Here is a 26,834-nt window from a genome sequence, read left to right on the forward strand (position 1 = left end):
AGGCTCTCTCTCTCTCTCTCCCCAGACCGGAGCTTGCAGCTGAGCCCATGGGAGAGCAGCATCGTTGACCGGCTGATGACACCCACCCTGTCCTTCCTGGCACGCAGCCGGAGCGCCGTGACACTGGCTGGGAATGGCAAAGAGCAGGGTGAGCAACGGGTGAGGGGCACGGGGCCACACGTGTCCTGGCATGGGCAGGGGACAGGGACAAGGATGCCTGAAGCCAGCAGAGACCTGGTAGCAGTGCTGTGCCACCTCTGCCCTAACGTGTGGTCACTCCTACCCCCAGTGCCAGTGTGCCCTCGCTCAGCCTCCGTCAGCCCCCTCAGCCCCTGCCACAACCACCGCCTGCAGCACCGCTGCTGGGAGAGGCGGAAGGGTGCCGCTGCCAGCCCCGACGTCACGCCACGCCGCAGGACCGAATCCTCGCCCGTGAGTGCCACCTCCTGTGGGGAGCTCTCAGTGTTGGGGTGGCTGTGGGGCATGGCAAGGCTCCTGGCCAGCCGAGCTCCCAGCACTGACTCTGTCTCTGTCTCTCTCCCATGGAGCAGAAGAAGAAGGAGAAGAAGGAGAAGGAGCGGGAGAACGCCAAGGAGCGCAGCGCCCTGTCCCGCGAGCGCAGCCTCAAGAAGCGGCAGCCACTGCCAGGGGCACAGCCCCGGCTGCCACCCGCAGCAGACAGCAGGTAGAGACCTGCTGCCCGGGGGCTGCCCAGCCCTCTGTCCCCTACCCCACAACCATGGGGGACGCCCCAGCCCTGCTAACGTTGTGTCTCCCCTTCCGTTTGCAGCCCTGGCCCCAAGAACCGTCCCTCATCCCCTGCCACCCCCAAAGCCCGCCCGGCGTCCCCCAGCCCAGCCCTGGGCTCTCCCCACAAGCCTCCACTGCCCCGCAGCACCCACTCCTCACCCAAGGTGAGGGCCAGGGCCCGGGAGGAGCGGGGGGAGCAGGAGGGCCAGGTGAAGGCACGTGAGAAGAAAGAGGAGGCACGGAGCCCGGCACCCCCAGCCCTTCCTGAGCCCCCCAAGGTTTCCACAGAGCCCCCCAAGGTGCCCACAGAGCCAGCAGCAGGTGGGTACAGGGTGGTGGGAGGAGCAGAAGGGTTGGGGGGAGCAGGAACAGCACTGACCTGCGTTCATTCTGCAGCCCCTCTGGCCCCTGCAGTCCCCAGCCCTGTGCCAGCCACTCCCCCAACCCGACCCTCAGCTGGCACCACAGACCGGGAGGAGGCTGCCCGGTTGCTGGCAGAGAAGCGTCGCCAGGCCCGCGAGCAGCGGGAGCGTGAGGAGCGGGAGCGCCGCGAGCAGGAGGAGCGAGAGAGGTGAGTGCTGCTCCCCCTGGCCCCCAGTCCCGACCCCCAACTTTGCTGAGGGTTACCTCCCCACAGGCGGCTGCAAGAGGAGCGGGCACAGGAGGCAGCAGAGGAGCAAAGCCGCAGGGAGGCCCTGGCACGCCAGCGGGATGAGGAGCGGCGGCTGCAGGAGGAACGCGAGGCCCGGGAAAGGGCACAGGCTGAGCGGGAGGAGACAGAGCGCCTGCAGAGACAGGTCTGGTCTGGAGGGGATAGGGGAGGAAGAAGTGGGATGGAAAGGGAAGGCAAGGTTGGAGGGGGAAGGCAGGGATGCTCTCCTGTGGTTTCCAGCCCAGAGGGATGCAGGGAAATGGATCAGACCAATCTCTCAGAGCCCAGAGTAGCAGGAGAGGATGTGGGGCAGGGCTGTGCTGAGCCACCTGGGCAGTCTGTCCCCACTGTCCCTGCCCCATCTCACCCATCCTTGCTGCGCCACAGAGGGAAGAGGCTGAGGCCAGGGCACGGGAAGAGGCTGAGCGGCAGCGCCTGGAGCGGGAGAAGCACTTTCAGCGTGAGGAGCAGGAGCGACTGGAGAGGAAGAAGGTGAGAACTGGGAGCACTCCTGGATGCATGACATAGCAGGGGCTCCTCCTGCCAGGGGACCTGCCCAGCACCCAGGGCACTTCTTGCTGGTGAGGACCATGCACAAGCCCCTCTCTGCCCCACAGCGCCTGGAGGAGATCATGAAGAGGACACGCAAGTCAGATGCAGCAGATGCCAAGGTGGGTGCCTGTCCCCTGTTCCAAGGTGCCTGGGGACATGGGGGGCTCTGCAGAGCCCTTCTGCCCCTACCCAGAGCTGCCAGTGCCTCTCACTGCCCTCCTCTCCCTGCAGAAGAAGGAGGACAAAAAGGTGGTGAATGGGAAAGCAGCTGAACCAGAGGATGTCTCAGGTATGTGGCCCCATTCTGCTTCTCCCCAGCCAAGCTCCTGCTTGGGGCTCTGGCTGAGAGGGGTTCTGCCAACATCCCTAGGCTGCGAGAAGCGTGCAGGACCGATGCCAAAGGAGGAGGAACTCCCTGAGACACAGACGCCAAGCACAGGCACTCCAGGGGGGCCGAAGGGTCTGGTGGGTGAGGGGCTGCAGCCAAGGTGAGCATGGAGGTGGCCAGGGGGACTGGGGTGAGGTGGGGTCCTGGCTGACCCCAGCCCTCCTGTCCCACAGCTCCCCAGCCAAGGAGGTGGCGTCTCCAGCATCACTGGTGAATGGTGTGCAGCCCAGCAAGCATGAGAATGGCTTCTCAGGCACAGAGGGCTCCCAGGAGCTGCTGGAGCTCTCCCACCACAGCAGCACCCCAGCAAGCATCATCCCCTTTGGTGACAAGGAGCCTTTCCTCAAGCAGGCTGTGGTCAAGCCCCCCCAGGTGACAGGTGAGACAGGGAATGGGCTGCACAGGGGGGACGGGGCAATGCCACAGCCGCTCGGGTCTCACCTTTCCACCCTCCCTCCTCTGCAGAGGTGCTGTGAGGGCCAGAGCCGGGCCCTAGCAGACGTCCCCATGGGGCCACCGCACGCCTCCTGACTCCGGACACCCACGCAGAACCGTAGCTGTTGTCAGAACAAGAACCTTGCTGCTCCCCTCCACTTGCCGCGCGCCCCCGGCCCTGCCGCGGGGGGGCTGGGGCAGCGTGGGACCCGCCAGCAAGGCGGCTGCCTGCTCCCTGCCTGCCACGGGGGACACCTGGTTTCTCTGTTACTTCGTTTTGTTGGATTTTTCTTTCTGTTTTTTTAATATGCACCTTATCAGACTGACACCCCCACCCTAGCAGCCTTGCCAGAGCCGCCCCAGACGTGTGGTGTAATAATGTAGTTATTTAACTTGCTGGGTACAATGTCTGTGAATACTGTAAATAGAGCTCGGCCAGGCACCGGGGGCACCGGCCTGGCCCCGTGCGGGGTGGGAGGACTTGGGGGCTTGCCAGGGAGAAGGGATGGAGCTCGGCTGCACGGGAAGGTCGCTCCCTGTGCCCGCGTCCCTGCGCATGTCTGCGTGCGTGCTGGGCGTCCCCGTGCTGCCTGAGCAGCCGGGGCCTGGCAGGTGCCATGCTGCTCTCCGTGCCGTTGTGACAGTGTTATGCATCTGGACAACCTTTGCCAATAATAAAAGTGGACAACTGCCACCGCCTTGTCTTGCTGTGTCCCTTAAGGACGGGACCCTGCGGATCGCTGGCAGTGCCCTGGTGCTCTGTGGGGCTGGGCTGGCACGGCAGTTGGCCTGGCTCTTCAGCCCTGGGGTGATCTTGCATTGCCAGCGGGACTGCATTTACCCTCGTGTCAGGGCTTGTCCCTGGAGCACCGTTTGCTCTCTCAGCAACTTGCTCCCTCCCAGGGATGCAGAGGGCTCGTCCTGGCTGCCCTCACCCATCAGCAGACCACTGCCAGAGAGATGACCCCTCCCCATCCCAGCCTCTGAGCGGCCGCAAGAGGCCAAAGGCAGTTATAAAATGCCAGGCGCGGGGAACTCGGGGTCTCCGGCTGCCCAGGGCTGCAGCCTGCACCGCCTGGGCGGGAAGGAAAAGGCGGCCGCACAGTCCCTTCAACGCCGAACTCCTTTCTCTCCCCTTCAAGGCGGGGTCAGCTCTGGAACGCCAGGTGGTGGTGGTGGAGAAGGCTCCGCCTACCCCGGGAAGGGCGGAAAACACCCTACGCCACCACCACCGCCCCCGCCGCCATTTCCCTGCCAGGCCCCTTGCAATCCCGCCCCTCCCCGCCGGAAGCCTCTGCCCTCCCCGTGGCACCAGAAGAGGAGGCGGAAATTACATTAGTGATTCGTGATGCCCGCCGGGAATTGTAGTCCACGCTGTGCCGACAGCCAATGAGCGCCGTGGGGCTGGGACTGCGGCTCCCGGCAGCCCTGGCGGGCGGGCGGTGAGCGCGCGCGAAGCGGAAGTGCGTGCGGAGGAGGTGGAGGCGCCTGGCTGCTGAGGAGGCCGCGGGCGGAGCGGATCCGGTGAGTGTGGGTAGGCCTGGCCAGGCCTGGCGCGGCGGGGCCCGGCCCTGTTCTCCGCCACTGAGCTCTTCTCGTCCCTTCCCTTCCTTCCGTTTCACACCGAGTTCCCTCCGCGGCTGTGCCGCCCACCCTGGCCGAGCCTTGTCCCCATCCCCGCCCCAGGCCTCAGCGCGGCGCTGCCCTCCCGCCACGTGCCGGGCGCGGCCCCACGGTCCCCCGGGCGAGGCTTGAACGCGGCGACGGGGCTCTCCCGGAGCCCGGTCCGGGCGAGGCCTCGTGGCCGAGCCTGGCTCCACCTCCTCCCATCTCCGGGGCTGATCGGAGCTTCCCGAGGCCTGTCTGCAGAGTCTTCCCTTGTCCCGCTCCAGCCGAACCTGCTTCTTGAAATTCGTCCCCTTGTACCGACTCAGTCTTCCTTGGAGATTCCCGTTCTTCACCCAGGCCTCAGGGCCTCATCCCCAGAGACTCCTCCCCCGCATCGGGCCTTCGGCCTGTTCACGGAGGTTTCCTCCCTTCGCCGGGTCATGGCCTGTGTCTGGGTTTTCCACATGCTCGCAGCGGCGCAGGAGACGCTGCTTGTACTCCCGAGGGGACGAGCTTGCAGGGGTGGCAACTTGTCCGGGCCGCAGCCATGGCCCCGTGAGCTGTGGTTGATACCTCTCCGCCGATGGTGTGCGGCTCAAGCACCGACCCTCAGCACCGCGTGCTGCTCGGTCCAGCGGGATGGGTTTGGCAACTTGTATGCCCAGCTCTCCATCTCGGTTAAAACTACGGTTCGGTGGACCCTCAGAAGATGTGATCAAATGGGCTTTGGAGGGGCACAGAGGCACGCATGAGCCTCTCTTCATCTTCAGCAGACTGACAAGGGCTCATTTCCTTAACTCTTGTTGTTTGGGGGAGATCAGCGTGTTGGTTTATATAAGTACGTTCCCTGTCACTTCCTCCCAAGCAGCTTTCTGAGCGCGGTTGTGTGCCAGGAGGTGATGCAGTGAGTTTGGCATAAGCAGGGCTCTGTGTAGTAGCCTTGGGAGATGCGAGTTCGCTGCTGTATGCTCCTGGGTGGGGAGTGTGGAGGTGTGGGATGGATGGTGCTGTGTGTGCAGCAGCATTTCCTCAGGACTCCTCTGAGGTGGGATGCTCATTCCTGATTTTTAAGTCATACAACGATGTGTCTGATGCTGTGGTGTAAGAACAGATTAACTCGCTGAAGTAAATTCGATGGAAAGCTGTTTGGAAAGCTTTTTGGGTTGCCTCAGAGCTGAGGGTTGGAAGGACAAGAGCCTTTATCTGCTGCTTGTGCAGCAGTGTCAGCACAGAGCACGTGTGTGCAAGGCTGCAGGCCCTTTTCAGGATGCTCTTTCCTCAGCACAGACAATGAAATCAGTCAGCTTCTCTCTGGGAAGGCCTCCTGCAGAATTCCTCCCTGCCAGCAGCGAGGCCAGGTGGCTCTGTCAGTGTTTAGGGTGAGGTCAGCAGCTGTTTTTAGTGTGCCTTTTGTGTGGCTGCTGCCCTCCAGTGCTATGGCCAAGGAGCAAATCTGTTCTTTAGGTTTGCATTGCATAACCCAGCTCCCATTCCTTTAAAAATACATGTTTTGAAGCTCAGCCTCTCTGATTGCCTTTAAGGCAGCATATTGTAGAGGCAGAAAGAGAAAGAGTATTTAGGCACAGCAGTGCCTTCTTCTGGAGAGTGGAGTTCATCTGTGCACTTTGTCTGGCACTTGCAGGTGCCCAGCACAGGGTAAGGAAATGGCTGATTTGTGAACTGTAGCATTAGTTATGCAATCTGGCAGCAGGTCAGAGGATGGAATAAGGCAGAGAGCCGTCTAAAATGTGTGGGTTTGTGACATGGGATCTTGTGTCCACGTTTTCTTTGGATCCTGTTATGTATCTTTGTTTCATATTCTCCTTGCTGTGAGTTATTGTTCCTGCTTTAGCAGGAGCAGGAAGGGGCACTGTGAGAAGTCAGTTTCAGGAGTTGTTTCTGAAGTCCCTAGGAAGCTGACACTGCAGAAATGCTGCTCCTGAAGCTGTCCTTCAGCAGATAGGCCTCAGTGTTCTGAGCTGCCTTTTGATTGCAGGGAAGGCTGTGTGGTCTTTGAATGACGTGACCCCAGCACAGGGGGCTTGCAGAGCTCTGGGGTCTGACTGGCTGCAGTGTGCACAGTGAGCTCCTCTTCAGCTGGAGCTGCTGCCTGGGGGAAGGAGGCAGGCACAGGGCAGTGTGGTGCCGCTGGCAAGGGTGCCAGAACCCTGCTGCCTGCTCACTCAGCATCCATTTTTATCCAGGGATCGAAAGGTGAAACCTTCTGCCTGCCAGTTTCCTGTAAAGAAACAACCTGGCCGTGGCAAGGAGGCATCCACAGCACTGGTACCTTTGCAAGCTGCTGGCTGTGAAAGCACAGGAGCAGTGGCAGTCTCACTGCCCTGCTGGGTATCCATGTGGGCCAGGTGTGGGCACTGTGGGCACAGGAGCAGTGGCAGTCTCACTGCCCTGCTGGGTCTCCATGTGGGCCAGGTGTGGGCACGGTGGGCACAGGAGCAGTGGCAGTCTCACTGCCCTGCTGGGTATCCATGTGGGCCAGGGGTGGGCACTATGGGCACAGGAGCAGTGGCAGGTCTCGCTGCCCTGCCAGATGTCCATACAGACCAGCTGTGGGCACTGGCAGGTGTGTGGTGATGGATGTGTGCCTGTAGTGCTTTGTCTGCAGAAGTCATGTCTCTCTTCCTGCTGAGTTACACTCAAGTGTCTTCCTACTTTTTCCCCTTCCTTGCTACCTTCATGTCTCTGCCAGCTCTCCACCTCTGGAAAGAGGTTCCCTGTGTGCTGGGATTTCAGAGCAGCCCTGCTCCCTCACCTTAACTTCTTAACTTCTGTTTCAATGCAAGTTGTGTCCTGTGTATCAGACATGAATTGTTCTGCTGTTAGGGCTATGAAAATGTCATTTGGCTGGCTGCTGGTTTCTTTCAGCTTTCTGAAGCTGGGGAGCTTTGTAAACTAGTTAAGAAAAGAGTCACTGGGGTCAGGCCAGGGCTCAGGGATTGACATGCTGCAGAAAAGCAGGAGAACACCTGACATGGAACACAAATACACCACATGTATAAACCACCCTGATATAAAAGTAGGTGACAGTCTGTGCAAGTCAGCAGTGTTGTCACTGTTTACCTGCTCCCACTTCACTGTAAAAGAAGTCTTGCTTTGAGAGGCCTTGGAAGTGCTGAGTTGGGGCTGGTTAAGCCTGAGGATGCTTTTCACTGCAGACCTGTGGTGTTCCCTTTAGCTGTGTTACAAAGAGCTCCTTGGAAGAACTCTGCAGTTCTGCCAGAAGCTTGATTATAATTATTTCTTTACCTTTCTTTTAGCTCACTTGCCTTTGTCTTTGCAAAGTGACCACTTGCCATGTCAGAACTTGGTAATCACTTCAGCAGCTCTCTAGCCCTTCAACTTTTTTCCATGCCTGGAAAAGTTTACAAGATTCTGAGCTGTGTTTAATGGCTGCCTGTGCCAGCAGAGTAATGAGGGGTTTGGGTGGTGAGGTTTCCTCTGCCTTACCATTGTACAGAGAGTTCCTCTGTGGTAAAATTCTTGCTCTGTACTGAGCCATGGAGTTTAGGCCATGGGCACTGAGAGGGAGAGGAATGGTGGTGGTGATTGCAAAAGCTGTTCTGGCTTCCAGGGGAGCTTGGACAAGGTGATGCTTCAAGGCTGAGTGAGCAGCCAAGGGTAGACATGGAGGGTTGTGCTGCTCACCTCCTGTGTGGCACAGCTCTGACCTCACTGCTCTGTCCTGGTGTTCAGCAAACCCTCACTGCTGGGCAAGCCTGGAAGTGTGGCTTAAAACTGCTCTCTGGGTTTCTGTAATGGCTCCTAGGATGAGGAGAAGCTGTTAGATGCAGCAAAAGATCTCATCTCCTCTGTCCCTGCTGGAGTCAGGCCAGAGTGGTGCCTGGAAACAAGTCAGTGCCATTTTGTTTCTGGGTGACAGGGCTGGGTTTGTAGGTCGGGAGTCCCTCTTGCCATGAAGGAAAATATCCTTCCCCTGGTCACAGTGAAACAGGGCACTGGAGAGGCCGAGGGGTGGCTTTGAGAAAGTGAAGAGTTCCTGCTTAATTTAGCTTTCTTGTGTCAGAGCTATGAATAGTCACATCACGGATTACATTTCACGCCAGCTGCGAGTTGTGTTTGCGCTGCTCCCCTCCATGGCAACCGGAAGCTGTCTCGTCCATAAAGAGACAATAATGGTGACACAGGGAGAGGGGACCCAGCCTTGCTGCAGGGGGGTCCTGCTGTGGGAGGGGTGTCATTTCCCACCCAAGGAAGTTTTCCATCACTGCCCTTTTTCCTATCCCCTATGAAAATACTTGGTGGAATTCTCCCCTGTTGCACTTGCTCAAGGAGGCCTCTTTGCAGAGCCCTGCTTAGAGCTGCCTCTCCTTGGGTAGGAGAGCCAGTGGCCTGCTCATCATTTTGTCTCCAGATTTGTCATCTGGCCATTTTTAGCTTGTCATGATTTACAGAGTCAGGGAGCTGCACAGAGCCCAAAGCAGCCTCTGCTTCAATGCCAGGGGCTGCACCCTGCCCAGCTTGCCCGTGGTTGCCCTGCTGCCCACACTCGCCGTGCCTCTGGGTGAAGGCTTCTAAAGTGGAAGCTTGGCAGTAACCCTGGGAGTGTCTGCTCCAGAGCATAAAGGTGATGGTGTGGGGGGTGTTAGGCTGAAATTCTGTTCTCTGGGGAGGTAGGCTTGTTATTAATTATGTTAATTTGTGCTGTAACAGAGGGCTGTACACCTGGCATTTAGGAGGGCACCTGATTATTTCAGGCCCTGTGTATCTCTGTAAGTTTTTGCAGCTAATTGCTTTTGTAGGGCTGTGGATGAGGTCAGATTCCCCAGTTAAGGATCTGTCTATTCACTGTCTGATTAGATCAAGTCATTTTGGCAGCTGTGTCTTTTTTTTCACTGGGAATAGCTGCTGGGATGAATGGCAGAATCAGGGTCCTTCCCTGTGCTTGTAAAATGTGAGCTTTATCCAGGATCTTAATGACTTTAAATTTGATTTTTCCCTCTCTTTAACTTAGGTGAAAGCTCTGTTGCTTCTGCTAAAGCTGCATTGAGAAACATCATTGATGGGAGACCTATACAAGGTATGTACACACAGCACAGGGGGCTGCCTGGTCAAATAAGCTGATTCCATGTGTACCAGGGTTGCTGTGGAGAGGCAGTTACCTGTTTTGCAGCCTGGCAGGGCTCAGGGCCAGCCTGTTCTGATGGCTGTCCCTGCCATGGGAGGTTAATTTTGTTAAACAACTTTTAATGTTATCCCAAGTCACTGAAATCCTTCTCCGTTTTCCCTCAGGTAGCAAGGTTTCAGGTTCAGGTAGAGGGAAATCAGGTGCTGGCTTAAGAGTAAATGAATGGGTTTGCTTTCTGCAGCTTCTAAAGGAAAGTTTCTGGAGCTGGTCTTTTTGTGGTGAAATGTGTGAAGAGTAAATGTGTGAATCCTTTAGGACAGATTCAGTTGTGGCTGTAACTGTTCTGTGTCTTTCAGGAGATACCCAGAGAGCCTCCAGCTTAGTTGGTTTTTAAATTATCAGCAATAAATAATTTTTGCTTTCTGGGGATTTAAGTTGGAGAGAGAGAGAAAGGAAGAGAGAATTTGTTGGCTAACACAGGGGCTGCCACAGTTTAAATTGCTGTAAGCCTTTTGGGTATCTTATCCAAATGTTCAAAAGCTTGGTTTATGGGGGATGAAGCTGGGTTTTACTGTGTAGCTCTGTGTCTGTGAGCAGTGGCTGCTGCTGCCTAGTCATACAGAGTGCCCTGGGTAAGATGTGCTGTAGGATTATATTTCTTTTTTAGCATTAACTAATCTCATTTGGGTTTTGGAGCTCAGGATTATGAATTGTGGAGCTGGCTGAAGGAGAGTTGAATTCCCTGATAATGAAGGGTATTCTGTGCACAGAAAGCAGGAGTTCAGCTGCTTCTCCCCAGCTGAATGCTTGTGCTGGAGGACACTAAATGAATGACAAGACACTCGGGCAGAAATAGTTTCTCTAATGAGGTGCTGTCTTGTTTGCTTTGGGTCTTGAAGCAAAACAAACCCTAACAATTTCATTAAGCCCTGGCCAGAAAGGAACAAATCAATTTCTGTTTCCCTGCCACAGTCACAGAGAGCTTTCTACAGCTGCTTGCACAAAACATTTTAAAACTTACAAGTTAATGTTTTGTAAACACTGCGCAATAAACTGAGCCTGCTGTCAGGAGTGCTCCCAAGGTGTGCTCAGGAGTCCTCTCAGTTGTTCCCAACTGTTCAGAGTGTTTATGCTCGGTGTATTACAGGCAGACACAAAGAGAAACTGCTTTTGGTGGGGCCACGTCTGCTGTGGTTGTCTCTCTCTGCTGGCAAATGCTCCCTGCTGTGGCAATCCTCGATGACACGCTGGAGCTGGAGCAGTTTCAGCTGTAAGGTTCTCTTAAAGGCTTTTCTGTGCACTGGTGGCTCTGTTCTGCTGCAGCATCTGTGAAAGGTCTGAAGGAATGATGAGTACTGCCTGAAAGACCTCAGAAAAAGGAGTGAAGGGTGGAAAGAGACAGTCAAGTACTGCAGGCCAGCTGGAAGTGGGGGAACAAAGCCCTGGAAGAAGGCATTGTGAAAGAAGAGATGTTCTTCATTTGACCCAGCTCTTGGCATATAGAAATGTTCTTTACAGTGTTCTGGAATAGCAGAGTCCTGGACTGGCTGTTCTGCTCCAGCAGAGAGTGTTGAGCACGTTTCTTGCTTTCCATGACTGGAAGAAAGGTTAGCTGGTCCTGCTTCCTGAGTGTGGTCTTGGTTCATATGGGTTAGGAAAAAAAGGCACTTAAGGAAGCTCCTGGGGATGATATGGACAACAAAGTACTCACAAAGGAGCTTCAGTGCATTTTCTTCTCATTTCAGGTTTGCTTCCTGATTTCATAATTGACAAAGCTGAGACAGTGAAAACTGACTATTGAAGGCTGCAAGGTGTGAACCTGCACAAGCAGGTGGGTACATGATGGAAAATAAAACCTTCAAAGGTGGTAGAACTGCCTGCCCTGGAGTCTGTAAGATGTCTTCTTGTATCCCTTCTATCCTGGGCACTGCAAGTTAAACTGTTGAATCCTTTCATTGTTAATGTTGCTGTGCCTGAAGGAGTGTGTGCCATGTGTTATCCAAACACATTATGAAGAAAAACCTCTGCCTGATGACTTGGAATGTTGTGGTTTGTCCTTCCACATAGCTGGTAAACAGGGTAAAATACACCAGCTCTGTGAAAGACTCTTGGGTGTCCTGGAAAGACAAGCTCTGTTGAGAGAGTGCTCTTTGGATTTACACCCTGATTGCTTTGCGCAGAAGAGGACTGTGCTTCCCCCTCTTCACCTGCATTATTCACTCTCATACTGGTGGCAGGTGTTAAACTTCCATTTCTGTGCCCACTCTTAAAGCTTTGAAGCCTTGCAGTGATGTTAATCAGTGCCCATAAATTCTCTCTACCTGTTCTGAATAACCCTATTCTGAGGCTGTGGGAGCTGGTGCTGTGTCCAACAGTAAGAGTCTCTTGAGTGATTTGTTTGTTTTTCATTGCCACGCAGCAGGGTTGAGCTCTTCTTTTAGGAGTTCTGCCAGGAGACTCAAACCAGGCAAAACTTTTAGCTTTCCTGACACTGCTTCCATGCAGAGTCCTTTGTGGTGGCTTAGGAGGAGCATTTGTTCCTCTGTTGCTTTCCCCTCTTTACGTGGTTTGATGGATTGCTTGGTGTGGCTTTTGAAATGGAGAAGGCAAAGTTTGCTTCTTGAAATAGCCTCCAAACTTTGGGAGGCACTTTGAGAAGCTTGAGGAGGACAGATACAGGCTGAATATTAGAAGGAAATTGTTTACAGTGAGGGTGGTGAGACTGGAACAGATTGCCCAGGGAGGTTGTGGATGTCTCCTCCCTGGAGGTTTTCAAGGCCAGGTTAGATGGGGCCTTGAGCAACCTGGGCTGGTAGGAGGTGTCCCTGCTCATGGCATGGGGGGGTTGGAACTGGATGAACTTTAAGGAACCTTCCAACCCAAACCATTCTATGAATCTATGAGAGTGAGAGGCTTCCAGGTTCTTGATTCTCCAGCTTAACTTCTCCTTATTTGTCAGCAAGACTCATGAAGAGGGTCACAGAATCGATCTGGATTAAAAATAGTCTTGTAAAACAGATCATTTGTAAGCTTTGCCATGATTAAGTGTTGTCATGGATTAAGTTTTGAATGTAGATGAATAATTCATTGTATTGTCATGCTGGGGATTTTCTGCATGGGCCTTGTTGCTAAGGCAGTGATTAGTCCAAGTGCTCATCAACAGCAGAAATATCCTCAGAGACATCTGCCCTTTTTTGTTCTAGTTAAGGAGTAGCAGTGGATCTCTGCAGAAAACCATCCTCAAAGGTTCCTGCCAAACATCAAAGAGGGTTGGCTTTGGCCCTTGTCTTCACTGGTGTCTTCACACACTTTATCTGGGTCAGTTAGTAATTCCTAGACCAATGAAATATATATCACAGTGACTTTACAACTGCAGTGTCAGCACAGGGGAGCTGAAATGACTCCAAGTTTTCATTTGTTTAACCTTTTGAGCACTGATCGAGCACAGCAGCTCAGTTTCTATTCTGGTCAGGGTTTACCTCACACATTAGGAATGAATCAACTTTAAAAATATTGACAAAGATTTGAGGAAAAAAAAAAAAAGGTAAAAAAAAAAAACCCAACCCAAAACACTTCTGAGGCAAGAGAGCTTTTGGCACACAGCTCACATACCAGAGTGGTGCTTGGCTGGCGAGTGCTGCGGATCAAAGCGAAGTGCAGCGGCTCTGAAACAGCTCAAAGCAAGTGATACCTTTAAAATCTCTTTTGGGGCCTTCTCAGGGCTGACTGGGAGTTGCTGCTGCTTGGTCAGTCTGCTCTGCCCAGGTGCTTTTCCTTGGCAAATGAGCCCTTTTGGAAGGGGCACAGCAGAAGAGCTGTGGTGAAAGCTGGTTTCGTGATATTAGTCCATTAAAGTAGTTCAGGCGGTTCAGGGTTCAGTGTAAATAAAGGTAACTGATGATGTGTGCTGAGTGTGGCTTGTTCTTGAACTCCAGGGTAGTCATTTAGTAGAGAGCTGTCCTGAAATTACACAGTTTGTGGGGTGTATTTGTAATGTCCTGACAAAGTAGCTTTTTTCCTGTGGTTTTCCTGCATCAAAGCCATTCAGGATTCAGTTGGGAGCAGCTCCTTGATCCCAGGAGGTAATTCAGATCAGCTTTCTGTACCTTCTAGCAGTTTCTGTTGCCATTTCTCTCTGCTTCTCCTCCACGTTTTGACTTCTTATGCTGATCTTCTGATTGTTTTGACCAACAGAGTGCAAATGTTGCTGTTTGAGTGGGTGTAGTTGGTAAATTGGATGGAAATATTTAGAAAGGGTCCTTTCACACATTCCTTCCCTGAAAACTGACCATGCATAGGAATGAACTCCTCTTCCTCACTGGTAGTGCTGTTTGATCTTAACCCCTGGTGCAATTTAGTTTTTCCTGATAGAACAGGAAGTCTTTTTGGGTTTTTTTTCTTCCCCCCTCCTCTGTACTTTGCAGTGTGGAATATTTTAAACTGCTTCAGTTGATACAGCATCTTGAGTGCAGTTAAAGGGAAGGACAGGCAGATGTAACTTGATTTCTTTCCTTCAAACAAAAGTCAACTTCCCATTTCTGGAAAGTACCAGCTCTTGTGATGAGCAACCACCCACTTTCCCACTGGCTGCTCCTGGGGTGTTTTGCTGTTCCTGAAAGGGCCCTGGCAGCAGCTGGAGGATTTGGTAACCATATATGTAATTTGGCTTTGGGCAGTGACTGGAAGCGCAGACATTGCAAGTCAGGCCGCTGGAATTTGCTTAAAATGGATCCAGCAGCAGAGCTGCTTGCTGGGTTGTGTCTTTAGACCTAAATGTCTCCAGTTTTAATCAGTAGGTGGAAAAAAAAGAAGTTGTACCATTATCAGTCTTTCCTTTTTTTTTTTCACTGTGACTATTTGGAAGGATGTCTGAATTCTGGCTGCAGCAGAACTGGCTGGTGATAGGTGTTTGTCACTGCCTGAGCTACGGAAGCAGGACTTAACCTGAGTGCTCAGAGCCGTGCTCTTAGGGTTGTGTTTGCTGGGTTTTGGATAAGCATTTTTGTTCATAATTCCACCTGAAAATGGAGAGAAGAGTTTGGGGGTAGGGTTTTGGGATATTTTTTTGGGGTAGGCCCTTCTATTTTTTGTTGATCTTTAACCAGCTGGCAGTGTTGATAGTGGTGTGACCAAAATGAGCTGATTTGGCTCTTTCAAGGTGTCCTTGCTTAAGCTAGCACCATGGTCTCTGCCTTCTCCTGGCCTTTGCCTCCCTGCTTTCAGCTGTAGCACTTCTATTTGTAATAACTCTGGATTGAAAGCTTTTTAGTCTTTCTGCAGATTTCCTCCTTGGACTGGAAAAATAACCCTTCTGCTCTGTGCCCAGCACTATTCATCTGTTGTTAGGCAGCAGCTTCAAACGTTCCTGTTTCCGGTTTTACCAAGCTTTCTGTCACTCTGTGCTTTGTCAGGCTGCCAGATGTTCCCTGTTCTCAAATCCACCTTGTGACTTCACTGTTTTCAAATACTCTTCCCTCCCTGTTTCCTTCAGGTGCCACTGGCAGGTGCTTGCCAAGATGTCTAAAACTAACAAGTCAAAGTCTGGGTCCCGTTCGTCCCGGTCCAGGTCTGGCTCGAGGTCTCGGTCCCGCTCCTTCTCCAAGTCCCGCTCCCGGTCCCGCTCTGTCTCACGCTCCAGAAAACGCAGGCTCAGGTAAGTGTCTGCAGCTCAGAAGCCAAAGGGTGTAACTGGTTTTCCTCTCTGTCCTGCCCAGATGGTTTGTCACTTTGCAGGGAAAGACTTTGATTAGATTCCAGGGTAGCCAGCGTCCTGTTTCCTGCCAGCCTGTGCTGCTGTGTTTTCATGAGCTGAGAGAATCATCAGTGACTGTTTATCAGCGCTGTGGAGAGCCTGCTTTTGAGCCCTGAATCTGGTCCCTGTGAACAATAATTTTACTTCTCTCTGCAGGTCTCTTTCCCTTAATAGGAACAAAACCAGATATGGCCATGGTGGTCTTAGGTTGAATGATTCAGAGATTGATAGAATCGTTTGGGTTGGAAAGGACCTTAAAGATCATCCAGTTCTGACTCCTCTGCCACGGGCAGGAGCACTTCCACTAGACCAAGCTGCTCAAGGCCTCATCTAACCTGCCTTTGAACACCTCCAGGGAGGGGGCATCCAAAATTTTCTGCTTTTGACCAGAACTTTGCTCTACTGGAGAGGTTAGATGTGTGTCCTAGAGTGGGGAGAGAGAACTGGGAACATCCACAGCAAAATGTGCTTCTTTGTTTAGTTTTACAGAATCACAAAATGGTAGGGGTTGGAAGGGATCTCTGGAGGTAGAGTCCAGCTGCTCTGTCAGAGCAGGGTCACCTCGGTCAGGTCACACAGGAACATATTTTGGGCTTTTCTAAATTGATCCCAACCTTGAGGGGGCTTTTGCAGGTGTTTTGTGCTTCCCCCCTCTTGATGAAAATGAATTCAAAGAAGTTTTCCTCTTAGTTGAAGGTACTACTGAAAAAAATAGGGACTACCCTTGTTTCTCTGTGCCTGCCCTCAGGAGTCAGTTAACAGAAATGCTAGTTCTAGGTGGATGTAAAGTACACAAAGTTAGTTTCTCTGCAGCTCATTTTGAGAAATCACCTTGTGTCCATAATAATTGTTCTTGGGTTCCTGAATTGATTCTGATCAGGCCAGTCAAAGGTTCAGCCTTCCCTGGATAGCAGAACATCTTTATGCTTTGCTTCTGGCTAAACATTCTGTATCTGGCAAAGGCATTAGGGCTTGGACAGGGTATAGCATCAGCTGCTTTTTCACTGATCTTATATTCTCAACACACATTCTGAAAATCATTAGGCTGTAAACACATGCAACTGTTAACAATTAAGAGAGAGTTTCAAAATGCAGAGGCTCTAACAAATGTACAGTTGGAGAGTGGAGGGCATGACAAAAGTAAATTGGAGGCGGAGACTCCCGTTCTTTTCAGGAGGAGGCTGGAATGCTGGAAGATCTGTGGTCATTTGGGAATAGCTGCCTAGCTCTGAAGGAACTTTGACAGCTGAAAACAAAGGCACCCTGTGCAAACATGGTCATTTCCTCTGTGCTGCTGCTGAATCTGCTTGTGCTTTGTAAATAACTCCTTTTTGACACAAAGAGTCAGGATGGAGGGGGTTAGTGCGGCCAAGTCGTCTTGTGTGGCGTTAGGATGCTCTCTGAGGTAGGTCTGGTGGTATCCTGGCATGAAAGTCCATTATTGTGTGCTTCAGCATACACCACAGTATGGGTTTGCCTCTTCATTTGGTAGGTTTACTGGTTGTTCTGTGCTGTATTGTGTCGTGTTGGAGTCTGCCTAATATTTCTTACCTTCTTTAGGTCTTGGTTTTTCCCTGTTGCACAGCAGTGGGTGCTTTAACGCCGGAGCAGTGGTTGTGAGCTGGCTGGTTACGGGGACTCTCAGAGGAGGGAGAATTCTTACTTTTTAAGCTAAATACAGCAAATTGTATGGAAAAGATTTCTGCAAATCTCTGCAACTCTTGGAGTGAAATCTTCCTGCTGCAAGCCTCTCTAAAACGACAGAGCAGCAGGGAGTTGTGTGCTGCTGGGCTGTGAAAGTAGCTGTCTGTTGGAGTGCAGCAGTTGAGTGTTGCAGAGCTACAGGCTCTTAATGGAAGGCCAGATTGTGGAAATGGTTTTCATTAATATTATTCACTCAAATTCCATTCTGAACAATCTGCTCTATTTAACTTACTGGTTTGAACTTTTTTTTTGCTGCTTCACTAACACAAGTTTTAGCTAAAATCTCAGACTTTCAGCAGCAGTTTGGTTTTCCAACAGCTGTGAAACGTGTTCTGTATAGCTGGCATATGCTCCTGAGCTGCAGTGGGGCTTTCAAACAGTTACACAGCTGCAGCTCCAAAAATTCCACAGAGGAGACTATTGGAACAAAATGTTTGGCCACTTCAGTCTGGATTCTTACAGGCTTTGTACTTGTGGATTCAGTTCTGTCCTTCAGGAGTGTTCTTGCCTGGTGTGGCTGCGAGCAGAGGGACTCTGAACAATGCCATCTTGTGGTGTCAGGCTGGAGAGTGAGCACATTCCTCCGCTCTCCTGCTTCTCTGGAGCTCCAGCTTCTGAACTGTGGCTTTTGAAACTGAAACCGATTGAGCAGTGTGCTGTTTGCTCTCTAATTCTCTTCTCATGTGGAGGTGCAGTGGTTTATCTAGCTCTTGTGGCAAAGTGAGATTTCACCTTGACCATGAGAATTTCTAAAGCATGTGAGAACTTGGGACACAAGGGGAAAATCTGGGATCTTTTCTGAAGCTGGCTAGCAGCCATGTTCATCCTAGAAGAACTGAAGAGCACTGTGTGCTCATCGTGGTCTCTGCAGTGATCCTGAAATCAAACACTTGTTTGGCAGCGCCGCAGATAGAAATCATATCCAGGGCAGGGTGAAGCCTAATAAATAGCTCAGCTGGATGAGGGTGAATCAAAGAGTGGAATTTTCAGGGGCCAGGCCTGAATTTTTGGGGGCCAGGCTTGGATTTTCAAATTCTTTGTTTCTAAGGCTTCCAGTAAAAAGCTGTGATGCCAGAAGAAACTGTGTGTGTAATTTGTTGTCGTTGCTTTTTCCTCTCTCTTACCAGTTCTAGGTCTCGTTCAAGATCATATTCTCCATCTCATAACAGAGAGAGGAACCACCCCAGGGTCTATCAGAACCGGGATTTCCGAGGCCATAACAGGGGGTACAGGAGACCGTATTACTTCCGTGGCCGCAACCGTGGGTTCTACCCCTGGGGCCAGTACAACCGAGGGGGCTATGGGAATTACCGCTCCAACTGGCAAAACTACCGGCAGGCCTACAGCCCTCGCAGAGGGAGGTCTCGCTCCCGGTCACCCAAGAGGAGGTCTCCTTCACCCAGGTCTAGAAGTCATTCTAGAAATTCTGATAAGTCATCTTCTGATCGGTCAAGGAGGTCTTCCTCTTCCCGGTCTTCCTCGAATCATAGCAGAGTTGAGTCTTCCAAGCGTAAGTCCGGAAAGGAGAAGAAGTCATCTTCCAAGGACACCCGAGGCTCTCAGGCCGCCGGGGAGAACCAAGGGGATGAGTCTAAGGAGCAGCCGTTCTCAGGAGCGGCGGCACAAGATGCAAAGGCGTCTGAGGGATCAAAACCGTGGCAGGAGGTGGCCACCTATGGTACGAGCTCAGCCTCCAGAGCGTCTGTGTCTGAGCTCAGCCCGAGGGAGCGCAGTCCGGCCTTGAAAAGCCCCCTCCAGTCCGTCGTGGTCAGGCGTCGCTCTCCTCGGCCGAGTCCGCTGCAGAAGTCGAGCCCTCCACTGTCCAACCCCTCCCAGATGAGCTCTGCTCTGCAAAGCAGCAGCTCCTCCTTCCAGGCTCAGAGTCCCTTTGACCACGGCTCGGCAGGTTTGAGCCCAACAAGGAAGAGCCCTGTGTGCAAAAGTCCAACACCCATCAGTTCGATATATGGAGCATCCCAGAAGGAGGAAAGCACAGCTCCTGGAGGAGGAGCCTTCTCCAAGAGGCAAGTGATGTGTTTGGCTCTCCTGTGGTGTTTCCTAAAGCCAGTGGGCACATGTAGATGCTCTGCATAAGCACTGCAGGGTCCTTCGGGTCTGCAGGTGCTGTGGCAGCCAGCTGCTGGTCCTGCTTGCTGTCTAAATGACAACAAAAATCCAGACCTAGCCCTGTGCTGTGGGAGGGTGGAGTTAGTTTTCTGACTTGGGTAGTTGTAGAGTTCATAGAGATGGAGATATCCTTCCATAGGGAAGGTATCCAGCTCCCATGTCTCCTTGGGCAGCAGGTTGGTGCCCGAGTGCAACACTTTGTTCTGTAAGATACTGTAGCGTTCACAAGCACTTTAAAAACCTTCCCTTTATCATTTCTTTAAGTGTTGTAATACTGATTCTATGTCAAGGATGTCTGAAACTTCAAAAAGAAACCACCCCAAACCTGTAACTCCTGTTTGGGCTTCCCAGGGCACTGAACTGAGGTCCTTGGGCTCTGCAGCTGGTCCCTGGAGGCTGGGGTTTTGCTTAGGGAATGCTTTAAAGGGGGTTCTGATGCTTGAAACTGGATACATTGTTGTTCTCATTGCAAGTGTTTTGTCTTCTCCCAGCAGAAGAAGTATTTCTCCTCTGTTAACCTTTTTGCTTTTATTTGTATTTGCAGTCTTGTCATGAAATATTTAGCTTACCTATGAAACTTGCCTCCCAAATTTGAAGTAGCTTTTGAGGCTTTTCTTTCCAGTGTGTTGTTTAAAAGCAGAACAGCCCAGTTTGAAAGTTTTGATGTGTTGTTCTCCTGAGCCAGGTTTGTGAGGAAATAAACGGATTGGGTAAGATGTTACTCCTTTCCTTAAAGTTGACTCTGTGGTAAGCTGGTTTTGTCTTTGTTCTTGAGCCTCATCTCATCGGTTCTGCACATCCATTTTCTTCTACATTTGCTGACTCTAGTGAGAACTGAAAGTCTTAAATCCAGGCTGAGTAAATCTGCTCTGTGTTAACTGTTGCCAGGCCTAAAGGCAGCTTTCTGTCCGTGCCTAGCTCTGAAATGTGCCTGCGCTCAGCCGAAGCGTGGAACCCGTTTGAGCTTTACTAAGAGAGCTTCTGCCATGTCTTGTTTTATGAACAGGTATCTGGAAGAGCAGAAGGCTGAGAATGGGAAAGACAAAGAGCAGAAAGTAACAAATGTTGAGAAAGAAAAAAGTAAAGAAAAAGGGAATTTCTCTGAGTTGGGATCAACAGATGGAAAGGCAAAATCCGACTCCTATGCGTCCAAAGCCGACTCGGACAAGGGATACCGCGGCAGCCAGTCGCCCAAGCGCTACAAGTTCAGGGATGACTTTGACAAGCTCAAGGTCCCAGAATTCCACAAGGAAAGCCATTATGGCAAAGAGGAAACGGAGGAGCAGGAAAAGAAAGACAAAGCAAAGGGCCGAAAAGATTCCGAGTTCGATGACGAGCCCAAATTTATGTCTAAAGTTGTGGCAACTTCAAGTAAAGGCCAAGAGGAGGATAGGTCAGGAAAGTGGGAAGGTGTGGTCTTCTTGCCACCTGGGAAAGAGAAGCAAAGGAAATCTGATGAAATGGAGGAGGAAAGTTACTCTGAGAGATCCAAAAAGGAAGAGAGACCAACATCCAAGAGAGCTGAACCAGGTCACAGGGGCTTTGTTCCCGAAAAGAATTTCAGAGTGACCACTTACAAATCGAGCCAGGAAAAAAGTTCTTCCCCTCCACCAAGGAAGACTTCTGAGGTTAAGGAGAAACCAGGCACCAAAGTAGAGGGGCTAACTCCTGGCAAATCTTCCTTCTCCATTACTCGAGAGGCCCAGGTCAATATTCGAATGGATTCCTTTGATGAAGACCTGGCTCGGTGAGTATTTGCTGTCGTTTGAGAGCTCTAAACAGGAGATTTTCCTGCTTCTCTTCCCAGGATCCTCACGTGCTGGCCAAGTGTGAGCAAGGCTAAAGAATATTGCACCACAATTTGCATTCCTTGGCAACAGGAATTAATTTTTTTCTTCCATTGTAATGCTTGTGTGACTCTCTTGTTTTGTGCTGGGAGGATAGAGTGGTTACCAGCTTGCAGCTGGTGAAGGCGTAGCATGGAGGTTAAGGAACTTTTCTACCACCAGAGATAAGATGAGTTCACCATGTAGATGCTTCTGCCTCAGGTTCCACCTACACTGAGCTGTGGGAAGAGTCAGGTACTTGATGGCTTTTTGCTTCCAGAAGCTTAGTGAAGTTCCAATGCTGTTTGAATGCCACCTGATTGTCTGGAGTGTGTTTAACTGCTCTGATTATCTCGGCACAGCATTACTGAAGCGCTGGGAGCCTTCCTCAGCTTTGCTTCAAGAAATCTTAAGGCAGTAAACAAATTATTCTGGAAAATAGATTTGTACAGCAGTACAAAGGGAGGGAGTGTGAATGTGCTCTGGGGGGTGTCAAAGGTGGAATTTAGCAACAGTAGCAAAGGATCACTGCAAGGAGTGGAGTGAGAAGGGGTTCTTGTGTCACAGGTTGTGAGGGTTCAATACCTGCACAGCCCTCCCAGCACAACCTAAGCAGTGACCTGAACTACTGCAGTGGTTTAGAGGGGTTGGAAAGAGTGCCCTGCTCGTGCTGTTGAATGTCCTTAGGTCCCTCCACAATCCTACATAAAGAGTGAAGTCAGCTTCCAACTTCTGAGATTGTTTATCTGCAACTGCTTCCCTTTTACCCCCCTCTTCCATTTCATGTGGTCTGTTCTTTTTCCAGTCCCAGTGGCATTTTGGCTCAGGAACGGAAGCTGTGCCGGGACCTGGTGCACAGCAACAAAAAGGAGCAAGAATTCCGCTCCATTTTCCACCACATTCAGTCTGCTCAGTCCCAGCGGAGCCCTTCTGAACTGTTTGCTCAACATATAGTGACTATAGTCCACCATGTAAGAGGTAGGTCAGATGTCCATGTATCCTCAGCTGAAGGTCACTCCTCCCTTGCCCAATAAGCAGGTTTCATCACTCTGGTTAATGCTCAGAGAGCTGATTGCCAGCAGATAGAACATGGATGAGAACAGCAGCTCAGCTGGGAGTCTTTATTTACACAGATCACTTCTCTGCTGGAAAGGCAGAAGAGACATCTTTGGGTTTACCTGAGCAGTGTTCAGAGAGGCTGTGACTCAGAATGTGTGTCTTCTAGAGAACGTGTGACTCGTTGAATAAATGGTTTGGTTCAGGAGTGAAACTGAAATGTGTCAGCAGTATTAGTTATGGCTCACACAATCACAGTGGTAGGGGTTGGAAGGGACCTCGAGAGATCATCCAGTCCAACCCCCCTGCCAGAGCAGGGCAGGTCACATAGGAATGCATCCAGATGGGTCTGGAAAGTCTCCAGAGAAGGAGACTCCACAGCCTCTCTGGGCAGCCTGCTCCAGGGCTCCAGCACCTTCGCAGTGACAAAGTTTTTCCTTATGTTCACACAGAACCTTCTCTGCTCCAGCTTGTCCCCATGCCCCTTGTCCTATATTGGGCATCACTGAGCAGAGCCTGGCTCTCTCCTCCTGACACTGCCCTGCACATCTTTGTTAACATGAATGAGAGCACCCTTCAGGCTCCTCCTCTCCAAGCTGAAGAGACCCAGCTCAGCCTTTCCTCACAAGGGAGATGCTTCACTGCCTTCAGCAGCTTTGTGGCTCCGTGCTGGACTCTTTGAAGCAGTTCCCTGAGATCCTTCTTGAACTGAGGGGCCCAGAGCTGGACACAATATTCCAGCTTCTCAGCAGCAGTGTGCTCCACATGCAGGCACCTGAACTCGCTCAGGCTGTAGGGCTGCTGTGCTTCATCCTTGTAGGGAACCGGTGTTAATGCTTTGGTGTTGTTTACTGCCCCCCTCCACAGAGCACCACTTTGGGTCTTCAGGAATGACACTGAATGAACGCTTTACCAAATATCTAAAGAAAGGAATGGAACAGGATGCAGCTAAAAACAAAAAGAGCCCTGAAATCCACAGGTTGGTGTCTCGAGTATCTCAGCATTTCAAGGGTGGTTCAGATTTCCTTCTCTTCCACTCTGGAGTAGTTCTGGAATAATTCAAGTCTATAACTACCTTCAGACAAAAGAGAATGGAATAGTATGGGGAGTTTTAAGTACCTTTTGGAAGAACTGGTCTGCTTTACACAGAATCACAGAGTGTTAGGGGTTGGAAGGAACCTGAAAGGTGGAGTCCAACCCCCCTGCCAGAGCAGGACCACCTAGAGCAGGTCACAGAGGAATGCATCCAGGTGGGTTTTGGATGTCTCCAGAGATGGAGACTCCACAGCCTCTCTGGGCAGCCTGCTCCAGGGCTTTGTCACCCTCACAGTGAAACATTTCCTCTTTATGTTCACATGGAACCTCCTCTGCTCCACCTTGCACCCATTATCCCTTGTCCTATCACTGACAGCCCTGAGCAGAGCCTGGCTCCATCCTCCCCACGCTGCCCTTCACACCTTCATCAACACGAATGAGGCTACCCCTTAGGCTCTTCCAGTGCCACTTGATCTAAACAACAAACTTCAGGTTGTTCTGAAGAGCAACAGACTGCAGCTGTGTGCTTTCTTCCCTTTTAGGAGGATAGATATATCTCCCAGTACTTTTAGAAAACATGGATTCTCTCAAGAGGAATCGAAAAGCCCCAGAGATCCTGGCTTCAAGGTGAACTGTTAACTCTGCTTACTTGTAATTCAACAAAATGAGTGCATTGGGCATGATCTTAACAGTGATGTTCCTGTTTAAATTACTCTCTACTTAAGTTTGTGTTTTTCTTTTAAGGATGGGCATAATTCTAAAAATGAACTACAAAGGGTTAATTTTTGTTAAAAAAATGTATCAACAACCTTTGTGAAGTGGTTTAGACTATGGTAAATGACCCCAAAGTCAATTGAGGTGAGCTTGAGAAAAAAGAGAGGATTTTTGGAGCAAGTGCCCTTGATGAGAGAAGAGACTTTTTGTGATATTTTTCTGCTTGTAAGTATGATTAACTCAATTGTCTACACCCAATGTTTCCAACCGTGTTTGCAAACAGACAGACATGCATGTCAAAAGAGAGGGAAGTAAAGTTAAATACTTGAGCTAAACCAGCTACACTGTTTAAGCAGATGCTAAATCATGTTCTAACAGCTTTTGACTTGTACCATTCTGTGTTGATTTTGCTGTTGCTTTAACGTTAGTTCTCCACACTTGAAGCTTTCGAGCTAGATCCAGACCGTTTGGAAGTTGGTGTTAGCTGTCTGTCAGTTAGCCTTTTTTTTGGGGGGGTTAAGCCGAGCTTGCTGACTGTTAAACAAGGTTCTGGCTGTGAAACAAATGGCTAACAGAAAGGCTTAACCTCACCAAAATGTTTTGGGGATTGGAACCTTTGTTTGTTCACCTTCATACATACTGAGTTTGAAGAGCTTTTTAAACCAGTCCTGCTGCAAACCTTACTTGTTTCATATTTGTTTTCGATTTTTTCCCCCCCAAACACACTTGTGGCTTGAGATGGACGATGGTGAGATGGATTTGATGGGCCTGAACTCTTGAGCATCAGCTTGGCAGAGTCTATTATAAACCTGGTTTCCAAACAGCTCGGCCAGCCTTCCGTGTGAAACAGACGTGCCCTCCCACAAACCCAAATAGGTGTTTGCTGTACCACCTAAGGGAGCTGCTGCTGCTTTTGGCACTTATCTGTCATCCAGCGTTGTCGGGAGCACTTTTGTTCTCAGAGTAGGAATTAAAAGCTCTTTGCCTGGGGAAAGCAGAAGAGCAAAATACCAAAACCAAAACCACCCAAAAAAAGCCACCCCAAACCAAAGCACAGCCCGCCTGCTCTGGCTCCTGCGTTATTTGGCATGTTTGTTTGTACAAAAAAAAAGTGGTTAGAAACTCATGTAAGTAAAAAACATTTCCTGGCTAGAGACTTAACTAATCCCTCTGTATTTAATTCGAGGCAATTAATGTGATGTTGTGTTGCATAGTGAGTCTTGCAGTTGCCGAGGTCAGGGTCGTGTAAGTGAAGTAGCTACCGGTTGAGCACAGCCCTTCTTGCTCCCCCAGCTCAGGGTTGGTCAGAACCACAGCCACTGCCACTTTGCTGCTCCAGTGGCTCCTCCAGGTGCCACTGGTCTTAGAGGACACAGAGGTAACGCAGCTTCTCCTTTGCCAAAGAAACTCTCTCAATCCATTGTTAAGCAGCAATTTAAACAGACCTTGAAGCAAGCGTTGCCACATTTCAATGATCAGTGTAACACAGCCCGGAGAAGCTGAGTGCTTCTCATACAGCTGTTGGTGTTTGCTCTGTGCAACACCATGGTCAGCTGGCACTGTGTGGAGAAGCTCATACTCCTGTCTCTGCTGACTCCTTGGCACCTCTCAGTCTCCCTTCCAGCTGAGGGGGAAGGAGTGCTCTGGGTGATGTCTGCCACAGAGTAAATCCCCTTGAGAGATGTCAGAGGCTGCGTGGCACTGGGGTGTTGGCCTTCTTCCAGATGCACTTGGTTGCTGCATTTTGGTGGCCTCCATCCCTTACACTTTGATCAGTGATGGCCTTCTTGGGTATCTCCAAGCAGCAACCAAATTTTGCTTCTCCTAAAGTGCTACTTCCAGACCTGGTAGTTCAAATTGTTTGCCCTCTGGTAGGTGATGCCTGTCAGCAGGACAGCAGATGTGCTGCTGTTCAGTGCCAGACCTCCACAGGCTCTCGGATGTTTTTGACCTGCCATAGTCCTGCTACATAATCCCAAGTCATTGTCATCCCTCACTGGCTGTGGTATACCCTAAGTGTCAGCTTCAGCATTTCTCCCTCCCCTGTGAGTAGGATATTTATTGTAATGCTTAAAAGAGAAGTTAAAAAGCAGTAGGAAAAGTAAATTCTTGACGAATGCAGACTTTGCTGTAGCGCAGGATTTTACATCTTAAAGTGGATTGTTGGCTAGCACTCAGATAAAGCTGTTCTCCAGAAGTCTGTGCAGTCAGTAGCAAAGTTATGGTGCTGAGCTCACGCACTGGAAGCCCTGTGTTAAACTCTCCTCTCTTCCCTGCATTTGTAGGCTGAGGGCAAATATAAAGACGACCCTGTTGACCTGCGCCTTGATATTGAACGCCGTAAAAAACATAAGGAAAGAGATCTTAAACGGGATAAGTCCAGGGAGTCGGTGGACTCGAGGGATTCAAGTCACTCAAGGGAAAGATCAGCTGAGAAAACGGAGAAAAGTCACAAAGGCTCAAAGAAAAAGTATGTAGGAAACCCACTAGCCATTCCCTTCTGCATTTGGTGTTTCTGCCGTTAAGGTTGGAGACGACACCGCGTACATGCCGTGGTACATAACCGCTCCAGTGGCATGAGTTGTTCCTCTGGGAGTCTTCTTGATATCATTAGATCTGTCTGAAACACTAAAATAACTGTTAAAGGTAAATGAGAAAGCTCCATGTGTCAGAATGGGTGAGTCACCTTTCCTTGTTCCTGTTGTGTTCTAGAGAGCAGCCAGGTTTAAATGGCTCTGCTTTAATGCTCATTGCAGCCTTTCCTATTGGCTTCGTTTCTGGCTGAAGCTCTGTGGATGCATGGTTTGTCTCAGGCAGTGGTGTAAACACCTTAGAGGCAAGCAGTTCTCTGTGGAGAAGACTTGGGACCTGTGTTACCTGTGTGCTTTAGCTGATCTAAGCCCTTACTAAGGCTCTTCCTTCCCACAGTAGGGAAGGGATAGTGTCGTGTTGATGGGGTGCATAAAGAAATGGCCCTGCGGGGCAGACAAGGCACAGGGGAGGTACCGGCCCTGTGGGGCAGACAAGGCACAGGGGAGTGGTACCGGCCCTGTGGGGCAGACAAGGCACAGGGCAGGTACCGGCTCTGTGGGGCCTTGGGTACCAGGCCCAGCAGACAAGGCACAGGG

General features: G+C 50.9%; 2 protein-coding genes across 4 annotated transcripts; both read left to right on the top strand.

Annotated features, from left to right (window-relative positions):
* Positions 1-30: 30 nt before the first annotated feature.
* On the top strand, positions 31-3,471 carry LOC137440345 (MAP7 domain-containing protein 1-like). The gene is made up of 12 exons (XM_068136645.1): positions 31-148; positions 290-432; positions 552-685; positions 791-1,071; positions 1,147-1,321; positions 1,388-1,547; positions 1,790-1,894; positions 2,020-2,073; positions 2,186-2,243; positions 2,325-2,442; positions 2,516-2,721; positions 2,808-3,471. The coding sequence occupies exons 1-12, from the start codon at positions 76-78 to the stop codon at positions 2,816-2,818; spliced, it is 1,518 nt and encodes a 505-aa protein (XP_067992746.1). The 5' UTR covers positions 31-75; the 3' UTR covers positions 2,819-3,471.
* A 757-nt stretch (positions 3,472-4,228) lies between these two features.
* Positions 4,229-26,731, top strand: LOC137440347 (thyroid hormone receptor-associated protein 3-like). 3 transcript variants are annotated; one of them, XR_010987097.1, is made up of 12 exons: positions 4,229-4,301; positions 9,379-9,444; positions 11,238-11,323; positions 14,984-15,145; positions 18,076-18,972; positions 20,082-20,822; positions 21,707-21,879; positions 22,825-22,936; positions 23,535-23,619; positions 23,737-23,931; positions 24,445-24,833; positions 25,992-26,081. XR_010987097.1 is itself a non-coding variant. In XM_068136646.1 (10 exons), exons 4-10 carry the CDS (start codon positions 15,009-15,011, stop codon positions 26,229-26,231), a joined length of 2,385 nt encoding a protein of 794 aa, XP_067992747.1. In that variant the 5' UTR covers positions 4,229-4,301; positions 9,379-9,444; positions 11,238-11,323; positions 14,984-15,008; the 3' UTR covers positions 26,232-26,731. The 3 variants fall into 3 exon arrangements, 1 of the variants encoding a protein (XP_067992747.1); XR_010987098.1 differs by lacking the exon at positions 24,445-24,833 and having other exon boundaries at positions 25,992-26,079; XM_068136646.1 differs by lacking the exons at positions 23,737-23,931; positions 24,445-24,833 and having other exon boundaries at positions 25,992-26,731.
* The last annotated feature ends 103 nt before the right edge of the window (positions 26,732-26,834 follow it).

The sequence above is a fragment of the Melanerpes formicivorus genome, unplaced genomic scaffold, assembly GCF_026170545.1.
Source record: "Melanerpes formicivorus ecotype bairdi unplaced genomic scaffold, bMelFor1.0.p_v2 SCAF_2822, whole genome shotgun sequence".
Lineage (NCBI taxonomy): Eukaryota > Metazoa > Chordata > Aves > Piciformes > Picidae > Melanerpes > Melanerpes formicivorus.